General features: G+C 48.3%; 1 protein-coding gene and 1 long non-coding RNA gene across 4 annotated transcripts in view; both read left to right on the top strand.

Annotated features, from left to right (window-relative positions):
- Positions 1-6,534, top strand: part of ALPK2 (alpha kinase 2) — a 146,160-nt gene extending 139,626 nt beyond the window's left edge. For all 3 annotated transcript variants that reach the window (XM_058277804.2, XM_058277802.2, XM_058277803.2), the window contains one exon: positions 5,792-6,534. In XM_058277804.2, coding sequence (XP_058133787.1) covers positions 5,792-6,005 — 214 coding nt within the window. In that variant the 3' untranslated portion in view covers positions 6,006-6,534. The remainder of the gene's footprint in view (positions 1-5,791) is intronic.
- A 6,631-nt stretch (positions 6,535-13,165) lies between these two features.
- On the top strand, positions 13,166-19,877 carry LOC131273697 (uncharacterized). The gene is made up of 3 exons (XR_009180974.1): positions 13,166-14,729; positions 17,519-17,624; positions 18,277-19,877. It is a non-coding gene; the product is annotated as an uncharacterized lncRNA (long non-coding RNA).
- The last annotated feature ends 302 nt before the right edge of the window (positions 19,878-20,179 follow it).

Raw genomic sequence — 20,179 nt, 5'->3', positions numbered from 1 at the left:
CCCAGTGCCAGCCCCACACCCTTTGCATGTAGGTGGAAATCTACTATATAAATCCAGACCTGGCTTTATTTTACTCTCTCTCTCACCAAACTAGGGGTTCTTATTTCAGTTCTTCCAATACTCAATCTGAATTCCTTGTCCTTAAAGCCATTCTCTATAAATCAAAAATTTCTTCATAAAGGATGTCAAACTAAAGCTCTGTTATAAATAGCTTCTGGCTTTCTTCCCAAAGGGTTACCATAATGTGGGGAAAATGTCTTTAGAGATTTTTCTTGCCTCACATAGTTTTTTTAATGAGTCCTTTATTAAGCCAGACAAGAACCTTGGATTCTTCATCACCGCCTGAGCTGGAAGTTTCTGCAACTTCACTCACCCCCTTCCTGGCACCATAAATTGCCTAGGGAAGATCTGAACAAATAAGCTCAGAGAAAAGCCAGCCAAGCTGTCGGTGGGTGAGTTATGGATGAGTCTGAGAGCCCGTGCCATATATCATCAGCCTGAGAGGAGAGACGAATAGTTTGTAAGCAAGAAATCAGCCGGGCACAGCTCTCACCACATGTGAGTACTGAATAAATCTTTGTTGAGTGAGGGCAGGAGTGTGGAAACAGCTATCTTCCCAGCTCCTCCCGAGTGAAATATTACAGTATAATTTCTTTTAAAGCAGGGTGGTAACATACATACATGATGTAAAATTTGCCATTTCAGCCATTTTAAGAGTACAGTTCAGAGTGTGATTTTATTATATTGCTAGACACCATTTAAATATAAAGACATTTCCAAGGTCAAACAGGGATGGTCTGAGCGCCTCACTCTGAGGAGCCTCTCTCCTCCCTACTCCAGGTGAGGCCCTGGGCCAGCTGCACCTGCTCCACCTCGGAGCTTGTGGAAACACACAGCCTTGGACCCCATCCCAGACCTAACTGAATCCAAATCAGCATTTAACAAGATCCCTAGGCAATTCATATGCACCAGTCCCGTCCAAGGGGAAAGATATTTGAGAAGAGACTACTGAATAATGCCCAGTAAAAATACCACAGAGTCTGTCTATGGAAATGTGTGAAGAAGTTCTCAGACCTGAGGTGCTTTATTCCATCCAGTGAGAAAAACAGTGGAGAATTTCTGCAACGGCAACCTAATCAAAGGAATGCCATGCAGCTCCACACCTGTGGTCTCTTCCCATCCTAAGCACGTGCCTGCATCTGTGGGTGCCAGGGAGGGGCCCTGAGAAGGCAAGACTGCACTTCCCATTGCTTGGGAAACGAGAGCTTGGTGTAACTGGACTCACGGCCTTTAAATGAATCTGGGGGTCATTGAGCTAGGAATACAAAGGATGTTGCTCTCTTTTTCCTTCTTGGGCAATCTATGGTCACAAGTTTGAGAGAACATTAGAGCAAAACAGAACCTGGAAACCCAATATGGCTGAGGCCTTGTTGAGAGTCCAAGAGAGTAGGTTAGAAATGTGATGTGGAGACCCCTGGGCCAAGATTAGGTCGCTCTCAGTCCAGGGCTGATGTCCCTGAACTCCTTCCCTGAACATTCATTAATAAACTATCCCTAGGGAAGCGAACTTGGCCCAGTGGTTAGGGCGTCCGTCTACCACATGGGAGGTCCGCAGTTCAAACCCTGGGCCTCCTTGACCCGTGTGGAGCTGGCCCATGCGCAGTGCTGATGCGCACAAGGAGTGCCCTGCCACGCAGGGGTGTCCCCCGTGTAGGGGTGTCCCCTGTGTTGGGGAGCCCCACGCGCAAGGGGTGCGCCCCATAAGGAGAGCCACCCAGCACGAAAGAAAGTGCAGCCTGCCCAGGAATGGCGGCGCACACATGGAGAGCTGACGCAACAGGATGACGCAACCAAAAGAAACACAGATTCCCGTGCCGCTGACAACAGCAGAAGTGGACAAAGAAGATGCAGCAAATAGACACAGAGAACAGACAACCGGGGTGGGGGGAGGGGAGAGAAATAAATAAATAAATAAATCTTTTTAAAAATAAAATAAAATAAACTAGCCCTGGACAGGAATTCAGGACATAAAGCAGTGCCTGGGAGAGATCACAGTCTGTGCAGACCCATACGCTTAATTCCCTAATTCCGAGAAGGGGAACTCCTCCCAACGGAGATGCAGGGAAGAGTTTGGAGGGTTTCTTCTCGTGAGGTGGACAGGGCCAGGGATCCTGTCACATAGATGGCCCCGGAGCAGGGGCTTGAGGGGCGCTGGGGACCGAGAAAGGGTCTCCTGGACTGTGCAAGGCTGCTCTCGCTCCCAGGCCTTCTGGCCCACAGGCTGCCTTCTGTGGTAGAAACTGGCTTGAATCTGCCACCTGCCTGCAGCTTTCAGTCAGGACCCCAGAGAGGGTGTGGAGGAAACGAGGTTCCGGCTCTCCGGGGCGGTCAGGAAGAGCGGGCCCTGCTGGGTGGCCCAGCAGTCATGCTGCTTGGACCCAAGGCGTCCGTTTCCATTACAGAGGGTGGAAACCAGCATATGAGATGCATGCTCGGCCGGGGCAGGGCTTCAGGGAGCAACTGGCCCCCTTTCTGGGAGGTCATGCTGTGAATTAGTTCTTTTTCTCTGCAGAGTCATGCTGTCTGAAGGCATGAAAGCCTCATGGCAGTCCCGAGCCAAACGAGTGCCTTGTTTCCAGCACTCTGAACCCGGGAGGCTGCGGGTTTGTCTGAGGAACTCAGGCATGGGCTCGGGCCCTGCCTCAGCAGGAGGGCGGAAGGACGCTCTCCATCACCTGACGCGCAGGCCCTGGGCGCCGGGTTCCACAGGGAGCACACAGCCCCGGGGCAAGGCAGACGGCTGGCCATTCAGCCTTCCTCTGGGTCTCCCGCAGGAGAAGATGGAGATGTACAAACGACACGGGCAGCGGCCATAGTTTTTCTCTCCTGCTAGATTCCACTCCTGTCTCCGATGGTCATTTTCTGCAATGAGTGAACTGGACTTTTGGAAATGGAGTCGTTTTTCACATGCAAATGGTCCATGGGTTCCAGCCGCGCCCCAGCAGGGAGGCCAAGGGGCCAGGCTGGATTTGTGCGACCTGCCAGGATAAAGCCGAGTGCAGGTGCCTCAGGGCTGAAAGGAGCCGGTCACGGCCCTGACAGCGTCAGCGCCAGCTTGGGTTGCATAGGGAAAAGAGCTCCATCCAACTTCCCTTTCGTTCCTGGTTTGCTCTGTCTTCACATGGCTTCTACCAGAAAACGAAGGGAAACCAGTTTTCTGGGATCCTGTTAGCTACAGAATCAGCATGGTGTCAGTCCTGCAGACCTCCTTGTCCAATTTGTGCTTGGCCTTATTATTCAGAAATGGCCAGAGGGTGCCGTCACCCGGCAGGGCCGTCTGGTGGGTGGGCGCCCTGTGCTGGCTCACGGGGCCTCGCGCTCGGAAGGGCCCCGTGCTCCGTTTGATGCTCTGCTGTTGCCATCTGGAACTTCGTCCTGCTTTTGAACGAGGGGCTCACGTTTTCGTTTTGCACTGCAGCTGGTCCTGTATGCCAGGCCTACCCCTCTTGCCCGACCTTCCCCTTCTCCTTCAACCTCACCTAAACATCCCTGCCACGGGAAGCCCCGCCAGCCGCACCTGTTATGCTGCTGACACTATAACACAGCCACCGCTAGCTGAATCATTACTGCCTGCCATGTACCGAGCTCGGTGGTTGATATGGATTTTCTTTGCATTCTCTCAACCACCCTGTGGGGTAGCTGGTATCCTTATCCCCAGTTCTGGAGATGGGAAAACTGACCAAGGTTTAGAGAGGTTACTAGTGTCCAGGCTTACCAAGCCAGCAGGTACACACCTTCATCCTTTTTACCACATTTCATTATAATAATTTGGTATCTGTCTTCTTCACGGGATAGAAAATGCATGGGATCAGTGTCTTTCTTGTTCCTTGTTGTACCCAGAGCATCTAGCACAGTGCTCGGCTAGATATGCTATAAGGAATGAAGGGAGGGTGGAAAGGAGGAAGGGAGGGAGAGAAGGAACCTGCTTTCCTTCCTATGTGCCTATATTTCAGGCGAAACACCACTGATGCAGATCAATACAAGAATAGAAAATTGGAAAGGCACTTTATGCACCACAAAAATTAAAACTACAGACTTTTTTCCAACCTCTATCTACTGAGTTCCTACCTTTTGCTGGGCACTGGATTAGGTGCTGGGGATACACTGGTGAGTACAAAGTGCTGGCCCTGTGCTCATGGGGCTTATGAGTCTGTGCAGAGGCAGACATGAGCCAAGCAATGCCTTGCCCATTTCACACTGTGAACGTGACAAGTGCGGTGAGGAAGGAGGGCTCAGTTCCACAGGAGCCTCTAACAGGGATTTGACTAGGGTGGGGAGGTCTGCGAAGGAGTCTCCCATGAGCTGAGAACTGAAGGGAGCAGATTTAACCAGTAAAGGGGGCAGAGGGAATGGCCTGTGCAAAGGCTCTCGGAGGGAGGGAGTGAGGACAGGTCTCAAGACAAGAGAAGGTCGGGGTGGGGATGGAGCCACGCAGTGCCAGACCAATAGGCAGGTTGAGGAGTTTTGTCTTCATCTTTACAGCAATGGGATTTTAAGCTGGGGATGGCATGGTTCCCATTTTGCAGTGGTCGTGCTGATTGCTTTGTGGAGGATGTGTTGATGGGGAGAGGTCGAGTGGATGCAAGGGGGACCACTCAGGTTTATGTATGGACTGCTCTGAAGTGGTCATTCACATGTGGTTTGCCAGGGGGGAGCAAAGGAGCTAATCTGTGATGAGTGGGAGGACAACTGTGACACTTCCAAGAAGATGCCTGTCTTGGTGGTGGTTATAGCTGGCACCTATGTATGCCCTGGCTCCGTCTTCTCCTTAAGTAGATGTGACCAGAGTTAGTGTGCACAAGACATTTGGGAATGTTCTGGTAGCTTGCAGAAGAACCTGCAGGGTCACTTGTCCAGCTATTAAAACTAGATGCAATAGCCTACAGCCCTTAGAAATTCTGCCCAGAGTCCAGGATGGCTTGGGCCTTAGACCACCTTTCTGGATGGATCTCGTCCATCCCCAGGTGAGTGGGGACACCTGAGACCTGGGAGATTGTGGATCTTCCATTCAGTGAGGACACCATCCTACTGTGACTGGGATGTGAAAATAGTCATTTACAGTTTGAGTATTAAACAGCCCAACAGAAAGAGCAGGCATTGGTGCCACTTATAAGGGGTGGTCTGGTCCCTCCTAGAGCCTGCTCAGAGACAGTGACCCAGTGCACGCCTCCTGGGGAGCAGGTGCGATGTCAGGGGAGAGAGCTCATCTGTAGGAGAAAGATTCCAGGGTCTGCATTTTGATCTTGTCTCTTGCATCGACTTGCTTTGTTTCCCTGAGCTGGGCCCTTGATCTCTCAGCTGTAATTCCTTCAACAGCAAATTGAATGGGCTGAACTAAAGAATCTTTCCCAGTTTCAAAGTTCTAGAATTCCTTTACTCAGAACCTCTGGCCACCAAGAGCCCTTCTGATTTTTATCAAGATGGTCCAGCACCAGTCACTATGACTAAAAGGAAAAGGCAATAATCTGCTTGTATATTCAACTGTAAGCGCTGGAGCCCTTGGATAACCATAGGCCTTTCAGCTTTACTGTGTGAGCCACCGGGTCATTGCCTTAATTCCACAGGCTTTTGTTTTTCCTGTAATTAATATTTGTGTCACTCTTTGGCCATTCTTGCGTAAAAATAGAATATTTTGTCCTTGCACGATTCATTTCCTCTTTCTAATATTTCTTTGAAATCCAGTGAAGTGGTATATTTAAAAAATTGTATTTCCTTCCACTTAAACTGACAGGTACAAAGGATTTAAAGGCAACTGTTCCATGACCTTCATCGATCAGTTTAAAGCACTACACCAGTGTAACAAGTATTGTAAGATGCTGGGACTGAAATCCCTTCAAAACAACCAGAAACAGAAGAGGCCTGGTGTCGGGAAGACCAAAGTTCAGCTCAACTCCACAATGGCAAGGAAAACAGCTTCCGGGACCCCCGCAGAAAAGAAAACCTAACATCCCCGGTTAACTCACCAGCGAACCATGCAGAGGCACAGTAGCCTGCGGCGCGGGGTGTGACAATCTCTATTCCCAGCTCCAAGATGCTTCCCAAGCCGTCACCTGTGGGCTTCGCTGAAGTGACTTCAGAACCGCATTTGCGGTCAGACTGATTCAGAGACTGCATCCCTTGTCAGTCTCAAAGACAGGCCACTCTTTGTACACACGTTAGCGTTTTTACAAACCTCACATATGTGTATATTTGTGTATTTGCACGTGGTTGTATTGTCAAGGCTTGGTGCTGAGCAAGATGTGCCTACAGCCACAACCCTTCCTGCCCCCACTCTTCACCCTGTGATTTTTAGGCAACATTCTACTACAAACAGAAAGCATGAATTCCTTCCTGGGCCAAGTGGTGGCTCTAGTGTGGACTGCGGTCCTGCTGCTGGAGATGGTTTCTAAAAACGAAGGCCATCTCCCGTGATTATTCACACATTGTTAGTATTTTCCTTTTCATTAAATTCATATCGAAACAAGAACCATCTGATAGTTTGTATCATCATAGCCACTTTGTCTGTAGAATCTGCGCCATGTCTCGAGTCCCCCAGGATTTAGTAATTTATTAATTCCATAATTCGTTTCTTGGAGGACAAAATGTTTACATCTGTATTTCTCCACCAGTCTTACATCACGGCTTTTTTTTTTTTTAAAGATTTATTTATTTACTTACTTCTCTCTCCTTCCACCCCCCACCCCAGTTGTCTGTTCTCTGTGTCTATTTGCTGCGTCGTCTTTGTCTGCTTCTGTTGTTGTCAGAGGCACAGGAATCTGTGTTTCTTTTTGTTGCGTCATCTTGCGTGTGTCAGCTCTCCTGTGTGTGGCACCATTCCTGGGCAGGCTGCACTTGCTTTTGCGCTGGGCGGCTCTCCTTACGGCCCGCACTCCTTGCGTGTGGGGCTCCCCTACACGGGGGACACCCCTGCGTGGCACAGCACTCCTCGCGCGTACCAGCACTGTGCATGGGCCAGCTCCACACAGGTCAAGGAGGCCCGGGGTTTGAACCGCAGACCTCCCATGTGTAGACGGACGCCCTAACCACTGGGCCAAGTCCACTGCCTACATCATGGCTTTTATAAATAAGGTTCCTTCACCGCCTGCTTTGTCCCCTACCCCAGGCCTGACCCAGGCTGGATGACGCAGGCTGGAGCCCATCAGCTCACACCCACCCCACCCCCATTTCCACAGGGAGCTCCTTACCCTTGGAGCCCCCTCCCTGCCGGGTTAGGCCAGGTCCAGCTGCAGAGCAGGAGGGCAGCAGCAGTCCAGCCTGGGCAAGGTCAGCCGAGGGGCAGCCGCAGGCTTCCCAACCTGGGTGCAAAGGTCTGCGGCCCACAGCTTTGGTGCTTCTTAAGGCTGATTTCGTCCACTTCCTGACCCTGTTCTGGGGGAGAGGTTAGGTCACCCGTGAGCAGCAGGGCCATGCTTCTCACGCTGGCCCGTGCACACGAATCACCCAGGGAGCTTGTGGAAATGCAGGTTCTCACTCTGGAGATCTGGGTTGACGCCCGAGCGTCTGCATTTCTAACCCCCTCCCAGGGGATGTCCGTGCCGCTGACCTCAGAGTGGTGGGTCTCGGCCCAGCAAGACGAGGCCGTGGGCAGGGGGGGTCCTGAGACGCTGAGGCGAGTGACTAGCCCTCCTCTGGAGGAAGAATCCAGCGACCTCTCATCTCTGATGTGAGAAGCAGTGCACTGTCCCCTTAGCAGCTTGGCCACAGGAAGGAAACGCCACCCTGTGAGGCCCCGGCCGCAGGTACCATGACGACACAATTTCTGTGGGGCCTCTCTGAGGGGCCGCTGGGCTTTAATCAAAGACTCCTGGTTTCTCCCGCTTTCAAACCCTAATCTCCTCAGGTAAGTTTGTTTTTGTTTTTGTTTTGATTTCTACTGTTTTGAAGTACTGGAGGTGGGAATGGAGCCTGGGACCTCATTTGTAGGGAGCTGGTGCTCAACTCCTGAGCCACATCGGCGCCCCTGATTTTTTTTGTTTTTGTTGTTTTTAGGAGTCACTGGGGACTGAACCCATGACCGCCCATGTGGGAAGCAGGCACTCAACTGCTTGAGCCACATCTACTCCCCAGGCACATGGTTTTGATAAAAGTAAAATGGAACCATAGGCAGTTTTGTTGGAAAGTGATTCAATAGAGAACACTCCGGAGCTAGTCACTTTTCATCATTTTCAGAAAATCCACCATCGCCAGCTTTTCTTGTGACGTGACTACCCTGGCTTAGAGATTTTTTTAAATGCTCATTTTCTGTAGCCTGCTTTCCCCATAGAGATCCTACAGATGTATTTAGCAATGGAGTTCTAGAAAGTTCCACAACAGCAAAGGCACAGGCACATGTTGATTAGAATTACTGTGTATAAATGTTTACTTATATAAATATCCATAGATTCATATGAATATATCAGTGGGTGATCCAGAACCTTCTTGACAGACCAAGGTACTTTCTCTAGTAATAATTTATAATTTAGAAAACAATATCAATAAAAGTGCTAATTTTTAAAAAATATAGGAAGTTATACAAGGAAAGGATGAAGTCACCTTGTAAACTCTTCCCTCCTTGCCGGCTTTGAACCTTGATGTGGAGAGACAGCTGGAGGGAAAGGATTTCCATTCCCCATTTTTCTGTTCTGCTGTCAGCCCTAGGGGTGCCTGTTCCCTTATTGATTATTGCAATCTCACTTCATCTGTATATAACAGTGGAAGGATCAGGGACAGAAGGGGTGCTCAGAGTTACTTGCCTTGTACAGGAGCAGGATGCACACACAGTGGGCTCTTAATACCAAATACGTTGCTCTGGGGTCTCAGAAATGCCCATGCTCATTGTCATTTGTTTTAGCTCAGCTTGCAACGCATCCAGTTTCTATTGATTTTTTAATTTGTCCCTGTAAATGTGCAGTGTTAGTAAGTCTATAAACACAAGGAACACTCAACCCAGGCACTGAGTAGGTCAGCCTATGGGTCCAGCTGTGGATTCTGTACCTTCCTGACGCCTGCAGGGTGGCTCAGCGGTGGAACTCTGTGATGGGCAGGTCATGAAAATAAATAAACATTTCATTAAAATGGGCCTGTGTTTTCAACTGCAGGTTTATCACTAATGAGAATGGCAAGGAAACGACTACTGGCCAACGGGCATCATATTGTGGAGAGGTCTAGTTTTGGCTGTGTGGTTGGCAAGCTTATGTTAAAATTTTACCTTTTTAAATTTTATTGTACCAGTGTCTCCCCAGCCACATTTATGACAAGCCCCATAATAGCAAGATGTTTCAAGAGATTCTTATTAAAAGAATGCCAAAAGAAGCAAAAATTATTTTCTAATTATAAAGTGCTTTCTTTTCTAAATATCCTTACTGTTTTTTGTGTGTGTTGGGCCTGTATTCAACTGGATGCCAATGGGAAGAGCGTGCCAGCATCCTGGTTAGGGCTTGTTTTCCTCATGTATGTTTTGCTCCTCTGGATCATGTGCACAAAAGAGAACGGGCTGCCATTTCTTCCCCATTTAGCTCTGTTCTTGCCATTTGAGCTTGAATTGTTGGAAAAAATCAGAGCCAACAAGCAGAAAAACCTCTTCTGTCTACCTGCATAACGTATGTTTTCCAACCCTTTGCTGTGGCAGATCTTAAATCCTTTGAATCTGCTTGTTCTAAAACTATTTTGTAAAAATTTAAAGGCAAGATGGAAGCCAACTTCATCTGTACAATCACATGAGCACAGACTTCAATTTTATAATGTAATGAACAAATATTTACAAGGACTAATTGTACCAATAGTTCAAGGGTTTTTAAAATTCTATATTTCATGAGAAGCCAAAATGGTCCCAGAGAGAAATTACTTCAGAGTTATTGTTTTATTCCTCCCCAGAATCACATGTTCTCGATCAGTCAATCAAGAAGAAGCTGTCAGCTTCCATTTTAGGGCCCGGAAAATTCAGAAACAATTCTACTGTGACGTTTCCACCACCATCTCCCTGTCCCTCCCCATCCCTTCCTCTTTTTTTCCTCAAGGTCTAAAATGACAAAGTACTTCCTAGTGATAAAATTGTCCACAGTTCTTTCTTTGGTCTGTGCCTCTTTCACATAAACATCCACTTTCCAGGCATTTTCCTCAGGTTAGAAGCCCAGGTCAGAGGAAATAAAGATGGAGTGTGCCAAGGCCCTGTCGTGCCTCCCATTTCCTGCTCTGAGGGTGGGAAACCTGGCCTACAGAAATGTTCCCCTGTTCTCAGGTAGCCCAACACCTCCAGCCCTTGCCATTCCCAAAGAAAGATCATCATTGTGGTACCTCTCTTCCCTTTCCTATAGTTTTGGAGAAATCGCTACCCTCTCAATAGCTGGAAAGGTGTGTGTCGTCATCAGTAGCCCCAGATGTGGTGGAACCCAGGGCCCAGGGCGATGCCAGCACTGCGTTCTCCCTGTCCCAGCCTCCACGGTGACCTCCACACCTTAACTGAGCAAGCTGTCCTCTGTGTGCTCTGACGTGACCTCATACCATCTTGCTGTTCCCGTCTTCCTTCCCTGCTAGACTTCCCCTTAGCCCACACCATCTGCTGAAACACTCTGTAGTGTACTCATTTATTTATTTATTTAAGATTTATTTTTTATTTATTTCTCCCCCCCCTCCATTGTCTGCTCTCTGTCCATTCACTGTGTGTTCTTTTGTGTCTGCTTATATTCTTGTCAGCAGCACCGTGAATCTGTGTCTCTTTTTTGTTGTGTCATTTTGCTGCATCAGCTCTCCGTATGTGTGGCACCATTCCTGGGCATGTTCCGTTTTTGTTTGTTTGTTTTTTTTCATGCAGGCGGCTCTCCTTATAGGGGCACACGCCTTGTGCGTGGGGCTCCCCTACTCAAGGGACTCCCCCGCATGGCACTCCTTGCACACATCAGCATCGTGTGTGGGCCAGCTCACCACATGGGTCAGGAGGCCCTGGGTTTGAACCCTGGACCTCCCATTTGGTAAATGGATTCTCTATCAGTTGAGCCAAATCCGCTTCCCTACTCATTTATTTTGTTGAGTGATATCTCCCCCATTAGAATATAAGCTCTATGAGGAGAGAGAGCTTTATCTGTTTCATTTACTGAGGTGTCCCTAACACTTAGAAATGCCTGGAACACAGGAGAAGATTAATAAATATGTTGAATCAAGCTCTGTTCCCCTGTCCCCTAAACGTAGTCCCCGGTTCACAGTAGCTATTCTTCTCAGACTGCGATTTGTGTTGTATTTGTTGCCCAGCTTTTCTGTAGGTTTGAGTTTGCTCCCATACATTTCATTCTTTTTGTTCATCTCAGTGAATTTGAGGATGAAGATTAGGGTACACCTACTGTTTTTCCACTGTTGTAAAATGGAAGTCTTTGCTCCTTAGTACTAAGGCACAGGCTTGAACTGGTTTTTCACATTTGCAGCACTGAAATCACCCTGCACGCCCTTACCCTCAAAGTTGCCATGCCAGCCCTTTCTGATGCCCTTTTCGTGGGAGACACCCTAGGCAGAGTTCTTATCCATACTTCCATCCTCTCACCTCTTCCAACAGCCCCTCCTATTCCTCACTCTCCCCAACCCTTTTTGGGTGGCTCTATAAAATGACTGGAAAAACCCCAGCCTTCCTTTCCTCTCCCTATTCAGTCATCTTGATTCCAGAATTGCTAGGAAGCCCAGAGCAGAAAATGATAGGATCAATCTGGGCAGTGCCACCTGCAGGGATTATACACTGACAGCTCCCAAATTATGATCAATTGAACTCCAGACCCACCTATTCAGTCGCCTCATCTGAAGAAATGCTCCATCTGAATTTCCAGTTGGAGCCTCAAGCCTAGCCTGTCCAACACTGAATAACTGGCTTTCTCCCCGAATCTGCTCCTCCCTCAGTCTTCCTTGTCTCCGATAACGGTGACTCCATTCCTCCAGCTATTCAAGCCAAAAACCTGGCAGCCATTCTCGCCTCTTCTTTCTCCCATGCACCTCATCCAGCCCATCATCAAATCCTGTTTCTCTCCTTCCAAAAACTATCCAGAATCACTGCTGCCCCTATCTCCCCTCGTCCAGGCTGCCATCGCCGTTGCTGGAGTTTTGCAGTGGTCTCCTCACTCATTTCCTCAAACTCCGCTCTTGCCTCCTCTTCAGGCTCTCTCCACAGAGTGGCCGGGTGATCCCATTAAGGCTGATGCTGCTAGTCTTCTCAGAACCCTCTGGTGGCTTCCCATCCCCGTCAGAGCGAGGGCCAATCCACCACAAAGGCCAGTAAGCCCTGCGCCGGCTCCCAAATGCCTCTCTCACCTCAGTGCTCTGCCTCCTTGGCCCTCGGCTCCAACAACGCTGGTCCTTTCTCCGTCCTCTGAACACGCCTGCCTCAGAGCCTTGGTGCTCTCCGTCCCCTCTATGTGGAACGTCTGTCTCCAGCTATCCACCACCTTCTATAGATTTTTGCTCAGATGTCACTTTTTCAGGGAGTCCTTCCTCAACCACCCTATTTACAATCGCAAGCTCCTTCCCCACGTGCCCCGTGTCCCCCTCTGGGCTTTATTTCCATAGCCCTTACTGCCATGTGACACAATACACATTTTACTCCTTTCCAAAAACTGTCTATCACCTCTGCTCTAGAACCTAAGTTCCCCGAGGGCAGGGTTTCCCCTCTAACTGACTCACTGCGGCACCCTCGTCCAGGCTAGGAGATGCCTGGCATATGGAGGACCCTTGATTAATATTTGTTCATTGAATGAATATCTCGGGTCCGTCCACACTGGTGTTCTCCTCCATTGGGGAGGGAGGGACATTCTTTCTTAGGTCAATTTAGTATGATTACTAGAGGGAATTCTTAGATTTGAAAATCCTTCTAAAGCAGGAAGGCAGCATAGAGAGCATAACACACCTAGGCTTGGGAATTGGACTGGGGCTCTGGTCTTGGTTCTATCCCTTACCAGCTGCGTGATCTTAGAGAGTTACTTAATCTCCCTGAACCCCAAGATTCTCAGCTGAATAAAATTGTATAAGGACACCTACCTTGCAGGGATGTGAGAAGTAATTTATGTATTTTAAAATAACTGACAGTGACATTAAAAAATGTGAATCATTATTATAACTATTAAGCTTCTCTTTACATATTTTTAGCTTGGAGAAGGTATTTTTCTATAGATACCTATACCTCATTCTTAATAGAGGAATGAGTTTCATAAATTAAGGTTTCCTATTCATTGGGGAATATCACCTAAAAACGATGTATAACTGTAACATAATTTTTTCCTATTCTTGATATTTAAGAAGAAAGAAATTGAGAAGAAATCATGTTATATAACAGATTCTTGTAAGGCATATTTTTCAGGGTTCATTTTTCCAAAATTCCCCATTGTTTCATAGGCCGCATCTATAAAACCCCTTCCATTTAGCCCCATCCTATTCTCTTGAGGGGGCCATGCAATTGAGGTTTTAAACGTTTTGCTGCATGTCTCTTAAAGACATTCCCTTTCAGGCAACAAGAAGCCCTCCCTGCCTTAAATGGCCCAGGATTTGCTGAGGAGCCTATCTGCATCATCTTCCTGCTCTTTTTAGAACAAGCTTTGATCAACAGCCCTCCTAGCTTCCTGATCCTCTTTTTATTTTACATTATCTTTCTGAAAGAGGGGGATTTGGAGCAGGAATAAAATGAAGTGATGGATTATCAGAGAGAAGAAAGGAAGGTAGCCCACACGGGGAGACTCTCAGGCCAACATTCAGAAGCAAGAATAAGCAAGCATGGAAATAGAGGAGATGCTCCACTGACTAAGGGAAAACGCAGAGCAGGTGGGGGATCTGGGCTTGCTTTTGTGGGATTCTTGAGGCGCTGGAAGTGTAGCCAGACACAGGCTGGCAGCTGAAGCCTGGAGAGGGCAGTGCTTGCCCAGGCATGTGACTGCTTGAGAGCTCTCTGGCCAGCAAGTGGAGGAGGGCCTGGGCAAACCCGAAAGACATCGGGTCTACATAGGCTGGGAAGCAGGCCATGGACGTCTGCAGTGACCCAGAAATGGAAGGGAGAAGCCAGAGCAAGGCAGAAATCCAAATAGACTGGTCCTTCCCAAGCACCCAGAAATTTCCTCTTCGAGTCAGCTTCCCCAGGGCTCGCTCTGTGGGGCAGGGTCCCACCCAATACACAGCCCCCCTCCCCTGCCCCACAGGAGAGCAGGAAGGGTAGCTGAGGAGCCGACTGGGGATGGGAAAATTCTGTCAGGCCGATGGATTTCCACAGCAGGGGCCCACTGTTTGCAGGTAGTCCAGATGTTTCTCAGAATCAACAGAGGACAGAAAATTCCACCCTGATAATTGGTTCACTCTGACCTGCCGCGTCTTCGCAGGAGGTTGCCTTCTCTTCTCCCGCACCCACGCCTGGGTTTACACCTCTTGTTAACGGTGCCTCGTGATGCGGTTTTAAAGATCAGTTTAGTCTGGACTATTATTTCCGTGTCTGTACTTCAGGAAACCAATAAATCAAACAACCCCTCACCGCACCAGACCCAGCTCTCATTAGATGAGGTCCTGAGCTCGTGAATCGTCTTCTCTCTGTCTCCTTCCCAGTGACAGGCTTGAGATAAGGAAGAAACACTGCTTGCGCCCAAGTGAGGATGCTCCTGCCCTCTGCCCCTACCTCTCACCCCTGCAGGCGCAGTTCCCTGCAAGACTCTTCATGTAGCTGTGTGGTCCTGAAAATCCCCGTGAGTAAAACCCCTTCCCATCAAATCCTCCTTTAAATATCCTGGAGGAGGCAGGGGCGAGGGTATCCCCATTAGAAAAACCCTCTTTGTTGGTAAAGGGGCTCATTGCCCCATGGCCTGATTTTTTTTTTTTTTAATTTTGAGATTCCAGCTGTCCTCATGTGTGGAGATGCAGGGTATTATCTTTGAGACTTAGGCCAGTATTTTCTCAGGAATAAGAATGTTTAAAAAGCAAGTAAGGTATTTTTCTCTGAATTACTGGACTCGTTCCCTCTGTTTTCACTTTTCATTTGATATTTTTCCAGAAACAACTTCTCTTGGCTGTGTCCTTCTTATCTGTTAGATCTCCACTGAAATGTTATTTTCCCAGGGAAAACCTCTAACTCTCTAAACCAGTCTTTTCAGACTTGATTGGGCATTGCAATCACCAGGGAGCTTTAAAAAGCACAGATTCTGGGTCCCAACCAGAGACCAGATAATCGGTCTGGAGTGTAGCCTGGATTTGGGGACTGACTTCTTAAAAAAAATCCACACCTAATACAAGCTTATTCCCAGAACCTTGGGTAGTCTTAGAGGTCAATCTTGTCATTTGATGAATTTCTGTAACAACTTTATTATAGAGGTCGAGGAGATTAGGAAATAATTACACACCTTGAAGGCAGTGTTCCCAAATGGCAGCCTCTTGATTCTTTTGTGACTGATTTTGATGACTTTGGGTGGTAGGATTTGATGTGCCCCTACACAGCTGGCCCCCGTGGCCCCTAGTTTACCTTCAGGAGCACTGCCCCATCCGCCAGGCTTTCCTAAGACGTGGTAGCATAAGAGACCAGTATAACAAACACGAGAGCTTATCCTTGGCAAAATCATCCAAGAGGCCCAGAATTCCAGAAAAGGAAAGCAGTAATTTACATAAGAAGCTTTCCAGGGAAGAAGCCTGTCCTCAAGTTTATTTTCCTGAATATTCCAGTTCTACCAAATTACAAGTGGTACAAAAAAATTTACATGCTACCCTCTCAAAGTGAGGAAGCTCATTCCCTGCTGTTCCAGCCCAGCTCACTGCTGCCACAGTGGTTTGATATCAGAGGAACAAAGGCTCCTCTGTCACAAAACAAGTTCTTCATCCTATTGTCACACGCCCAAGGAGTCAACCTTTTGGGTGTAAACGTTGCATCTCAAGAAACACGCCTGTTCCAGTGCAGGTGTGTTACAAGGAAAGGGAGTTGGTATGCCATAACAATGGTATCATTCATTAGAACACAGTTAATTCTTCAAAATGTGGACCATGCCATGTAAACTTGGCCACAATTCATGAGGAGAGTAATCCAGGCCCCCTGGCCCCCTTTGCACAATGAGGAAACTGAAAATGTCAGAGCTGTGTAGTGTGTGAGCTCGGCTCGTTGCTGCTCAGCAGCCAGCCAGCCCCCGAAGGCAGGCCTTCTGGCTCGGGAGCACCGTGTCCATCACCCTGTCTCCCAGGGTAGGGGGTTTTAGGTGAGACACCTCAAAGATAAACCCTAGCAACCTTCAGGGAGACCATCACAGCGAGGCAGGAGCTACCAGATGAGACTCCCCAGATCACTGTGACTTTGCTCTCGGGTTGGCTGAGGTCCTGCTGTCACTAGCCCCAAGCTGGCCACCTGACGTGAGCAGACCTTGGAGCTGCCGACATAATTATTCTCTTTGCACTGGTTATGCGACTAGATTGGGTCACCCCATTATTTAGCATTGACTTCTCCAGGGTGCTCATGAGATGTTTTACCAAATAACCTCATGGGCTCTATTTTTATCCTTTTATCTTTACTGCATAGAACAGCTCAATAGAATTGCCACAGTTCATCCTCAGACAAGTAAAAGCGAACCTCGGAGCTTTTATAAATATAAATATATGGCTATATTTATACCCTCTATAGATATGCACACAATGGCCAGGCCTAAATGCAGAGCATGTAGGTGGGCGACTCAAAGGTCCCTCTGCTTCCTCTGGAGATCCTGAATCATCTCTCCCTCTTTTGACCTCCTGGGGATTCTTCCAGCATGCTGGCTCCCCCTGTACTTAGCTTGTGTTTGGGGTGGGGTGCAGGAGGGCTGCCACCACTGCCCACGGCCTGGACTTGGCCTTTCACACCCCAACTGTAGCTCTGGGGCCAGCTCCCCTTTCCGAGGAAGGCCACTGAAAGGGGAGGGGCATGTCCACTTTGGAAGGGGCTCAGCCAGTCTCAGGCATGGGTGGGCATCTGCACTTCCTCTCCTGGACCCCCCATGGACCTGAGCAGCCACGGACTAAACAGCCAGGGTGACTCCGAAAATTGCCACATGCTCTCCACAGAGACGAGACGAGCCTCCAGGAGGGTGCCTCGCCCGGGGTCGCACAGACCCGCCCCCCAGACCCGTCCCCACGTCCACATGCTCCAACATCCTGCCCTCCCAAACCCAGTGCTCCCTACCCCCAGCCCGGGCCACCCTCTTCTTTTCTTTCCTGGGAGGAAAAAGCAAATTTCTCTTTTAAGTCTTGTATCAATTCCACACCTTGCTTCATTCGCCTTTTTTTTTTTTCTCCCTTTCCCAAGGAATAGGAGTTCTTGGGTTTTATTTTATTTTATTTTTCACTGTTTTATTTTTTAGTAGTAATATTTATTTTATTTTTTAATTATCTTTTTAAAAATTTAATCATTCACCTTTTAATTTGCAGAAGACTATTTGGGGAAAAATTTTAAACTACACTAAGTTTTTTTTTTGTGTGTGTGTGTGTGTGTTTAAACCCTGCAACAGCAATCCCATTTCTCCTCCAGGCTGCAGTACATCCCTGGCTTCCAAGGACCAGGACAAACCAGACGAGGAAGAGAGGAGCATGAAAAGCACAAATCATCCTCTTCCCGCATCCCATCCTGAGACAGTGTAATTTCATGCCTCTGTGCCTTTGTCTCTGCTTTCCCTTTCCTTCCGGCCATATCAGTGCCTCCTCCAGGAAGTTTTCCCCAGCCCTCCTTCTCAGGACCCAGAAATCCTATTCAGGGCTCAGCCCCACTACCCTGGGAGCATACATCCTCTTGCTTATGGTTCCCCACCCAACATCCAGGGTTGTCTTGGAAGCAGAGAGACAAGGGTTTGCATGTAGTCTCTTTGGGCGGTGACCCAAGGAAGTGCCAGGAGGGATGTGAGTAGCAAGACAGGGCAGGAAGGCAGCCAATAGCAGGCGTGCTTTCAGACACGTGGCCACGTGGGCAACTGGCGCTCAGTTCCGCTGGGGTGGGCCAGACGCCCATGCAGAACACATGCCTGGTCGTTGTCCCCTGAGGAGCAATGGTTTTCAGTCACCAATTCCCATCAGCCATTGGCAGAAGGTTCTGGCACTTCTCAGCAGCATGGCGGCAGAGCGGCTTCTGGGCCCAGGCAAGCCTCCAGCAGAGAGATGCTGATCCTGGCAGGTGGAGCTGAGTGTCCATCGGTAGGACCCGTGCAGCCAGGGGCAAAGGTCCCGCTACAGACTGGCTAATAAATAACTGTTGCTTATTTATTCACCTTTGTGCTTCTTTGTGCCACCCTACAGGCACCTGTAAAATGAAAAGCAGGAAGAGAAGAAAAACAGGAGAGATGGCTGCCTAGAACCAGTGGCCACATGGGAAGATGTGCTAAAAACCTACCGAATATTTGAGTTGTTTTCCTTCTCTTCAGAAGCCTTCGATCCAGCTCTTTCTCTTAGAGTTTCTGCATGTCTGGGTACCTTACCAGTGGACACAGGGCTGAAAAACTTACTCTATTTTTCAAATGTACTTAAATCAATGATGGTTATCAGAGCACACTAGTTGGTCCAACCAGAGAAGAGACTACAGAGTCTCAGGGCGGAGCAAATGGCCCGGGAACACCCAGCGCTCCAGCTGAGCCTTGCTTACCTGCAGGAAGGGAACGCTCCCTCATCACTGCCTCCCTGAAGTCAAGGCATTGTGCGCGCATGAAAACACCAAGAGCATCCCCCTCTGTCCTCTGTCGGTGGGGCTTCCAGGGGGACTGCTCATGGTTACTGACCTTGACAGCCCAGAAGGGGGCGTGACCAATTGCCTGCAGGCTCTTCTGAATCAAGAAGGATCTCCTGAGACCCGAGGACAGGCCTCAGCTTTGCAGCCACCTAGCGAGATGGGGAGTCAGTAGATGGATCTGGATCCTGGCAAGAAGTCCACGTGGACATCAGTAACCCCAAGGTGGCTGCTGGAAGACTCGCAAGAAATCCAGACTAGGATTTCTTCTGGAAGCCAGGAGAAGCCCCGGATAGTCTCCAGGAGCCTTATTATTGGGCCCTCCTGGGGGATTGATGGGTGGGGCAATCAATCAAATCAACAAACAGCTGGGACTCCTCCCATGAATGGGCAAAGGGGAGGAATAATTAATGGTTTAAAAGGCATGCAGGAAAACAAATCAACCCTGTCCTGGTGCCTGTTCCTGCCCTCTGGAACATAAACGTGATAGCTGGAGTTCTAGTTACTGTACTAAGACCATGAGGATGTTATGGCAGAGAGAAATCGGGTGATCTCAGTACTGAAGGCCAGGATGTGAGAAATCTCTGAGAAGGAAGATTTATTAACAGCTGGCTGGGCCCAGTGGACTTCTGTCCAAAAAAACTGAGCCTGGATTAGGATTTCTGGGTCCCTTTTATACAGAGAATGTAGGAGCAGGGAGTCAAATGGTGCTTTTATGCAAAAAGGAATTTCTTTGTTAGTTTCTTAGAGTTTTAAGTGTTTGAGTACCAGACAGGTTTTTAATTAACATATCCCCCCATATTCCAGGTAAACTTGAATTAACATATCGCCCACATTCAATCTGGATGTAAGTTTGAATACACAGTCAGTCTGCATCCTCCCTGAGTATCTGAAGCCTATTGAGCCTATATCACTTAATCGGCTTTCTGGGAACTAGGCATATTTGGATATAGAATTAGGTAAGTTTGAATTCATGCACAGGCCGTATTAAGGACAGGCTAGAGTGGATGTATAGAAGGAATGCCAATCACTGAAGACACTGAGGGGGCTGCTCCCCTTCTCTACCTCCAGATTTTTTTATTCCATCAGAGAAAAATAAAGCTCATTTAGTCTAAATCACTTGTTACTTTATATACTCTTATGTAAGTTGTTCCTGTTTTAAAATAAAGTTCAGCCATTCAAATGAGTGCATCTTGCCTATACTTCCTTTTACTGCAGTAGTTCTCAATTTTGGTTGCACATTAGAATCAACTAGGGTGCTTTAAAATGCAGATGCCTGGGTCTCCCTGAGAGATTCTTGTGTAATTGGCCTGGAGCATGGCCTAGGCATTGGGATTTTTAAAAGCTCTCAGGGTGATCCTAATGTGCAGCCAAGGCTGAGAACACTCTGCTGTTCTCTTTCCCAAGACAAGAGTAATTGGTGGATTGATGCACTCACTCCCTCTCTCTTAAACACTAATCAGCACCACAGCAGCCCAG

This window comes from Dasypus novemcinctus, chromosome 16, assembly GCF_030445035.2.
Source record: "Dasypus novemcinctus isolate mDasNov1 chromosome 16, mDasNov1.1.hap2, whole genome shotgun sequence".
Classification (NCBI taxonomy): Eukaryota; Metazoa; Chordata; class Mammalia; order Cingulata; family Dasypodidae; genus Dasypus; species Dasypus novemcinctus.
Note: the sequence above shows the minus strand (reverse complement) of the source record. Positions and strands in the feature narration are given on the sequence as shown.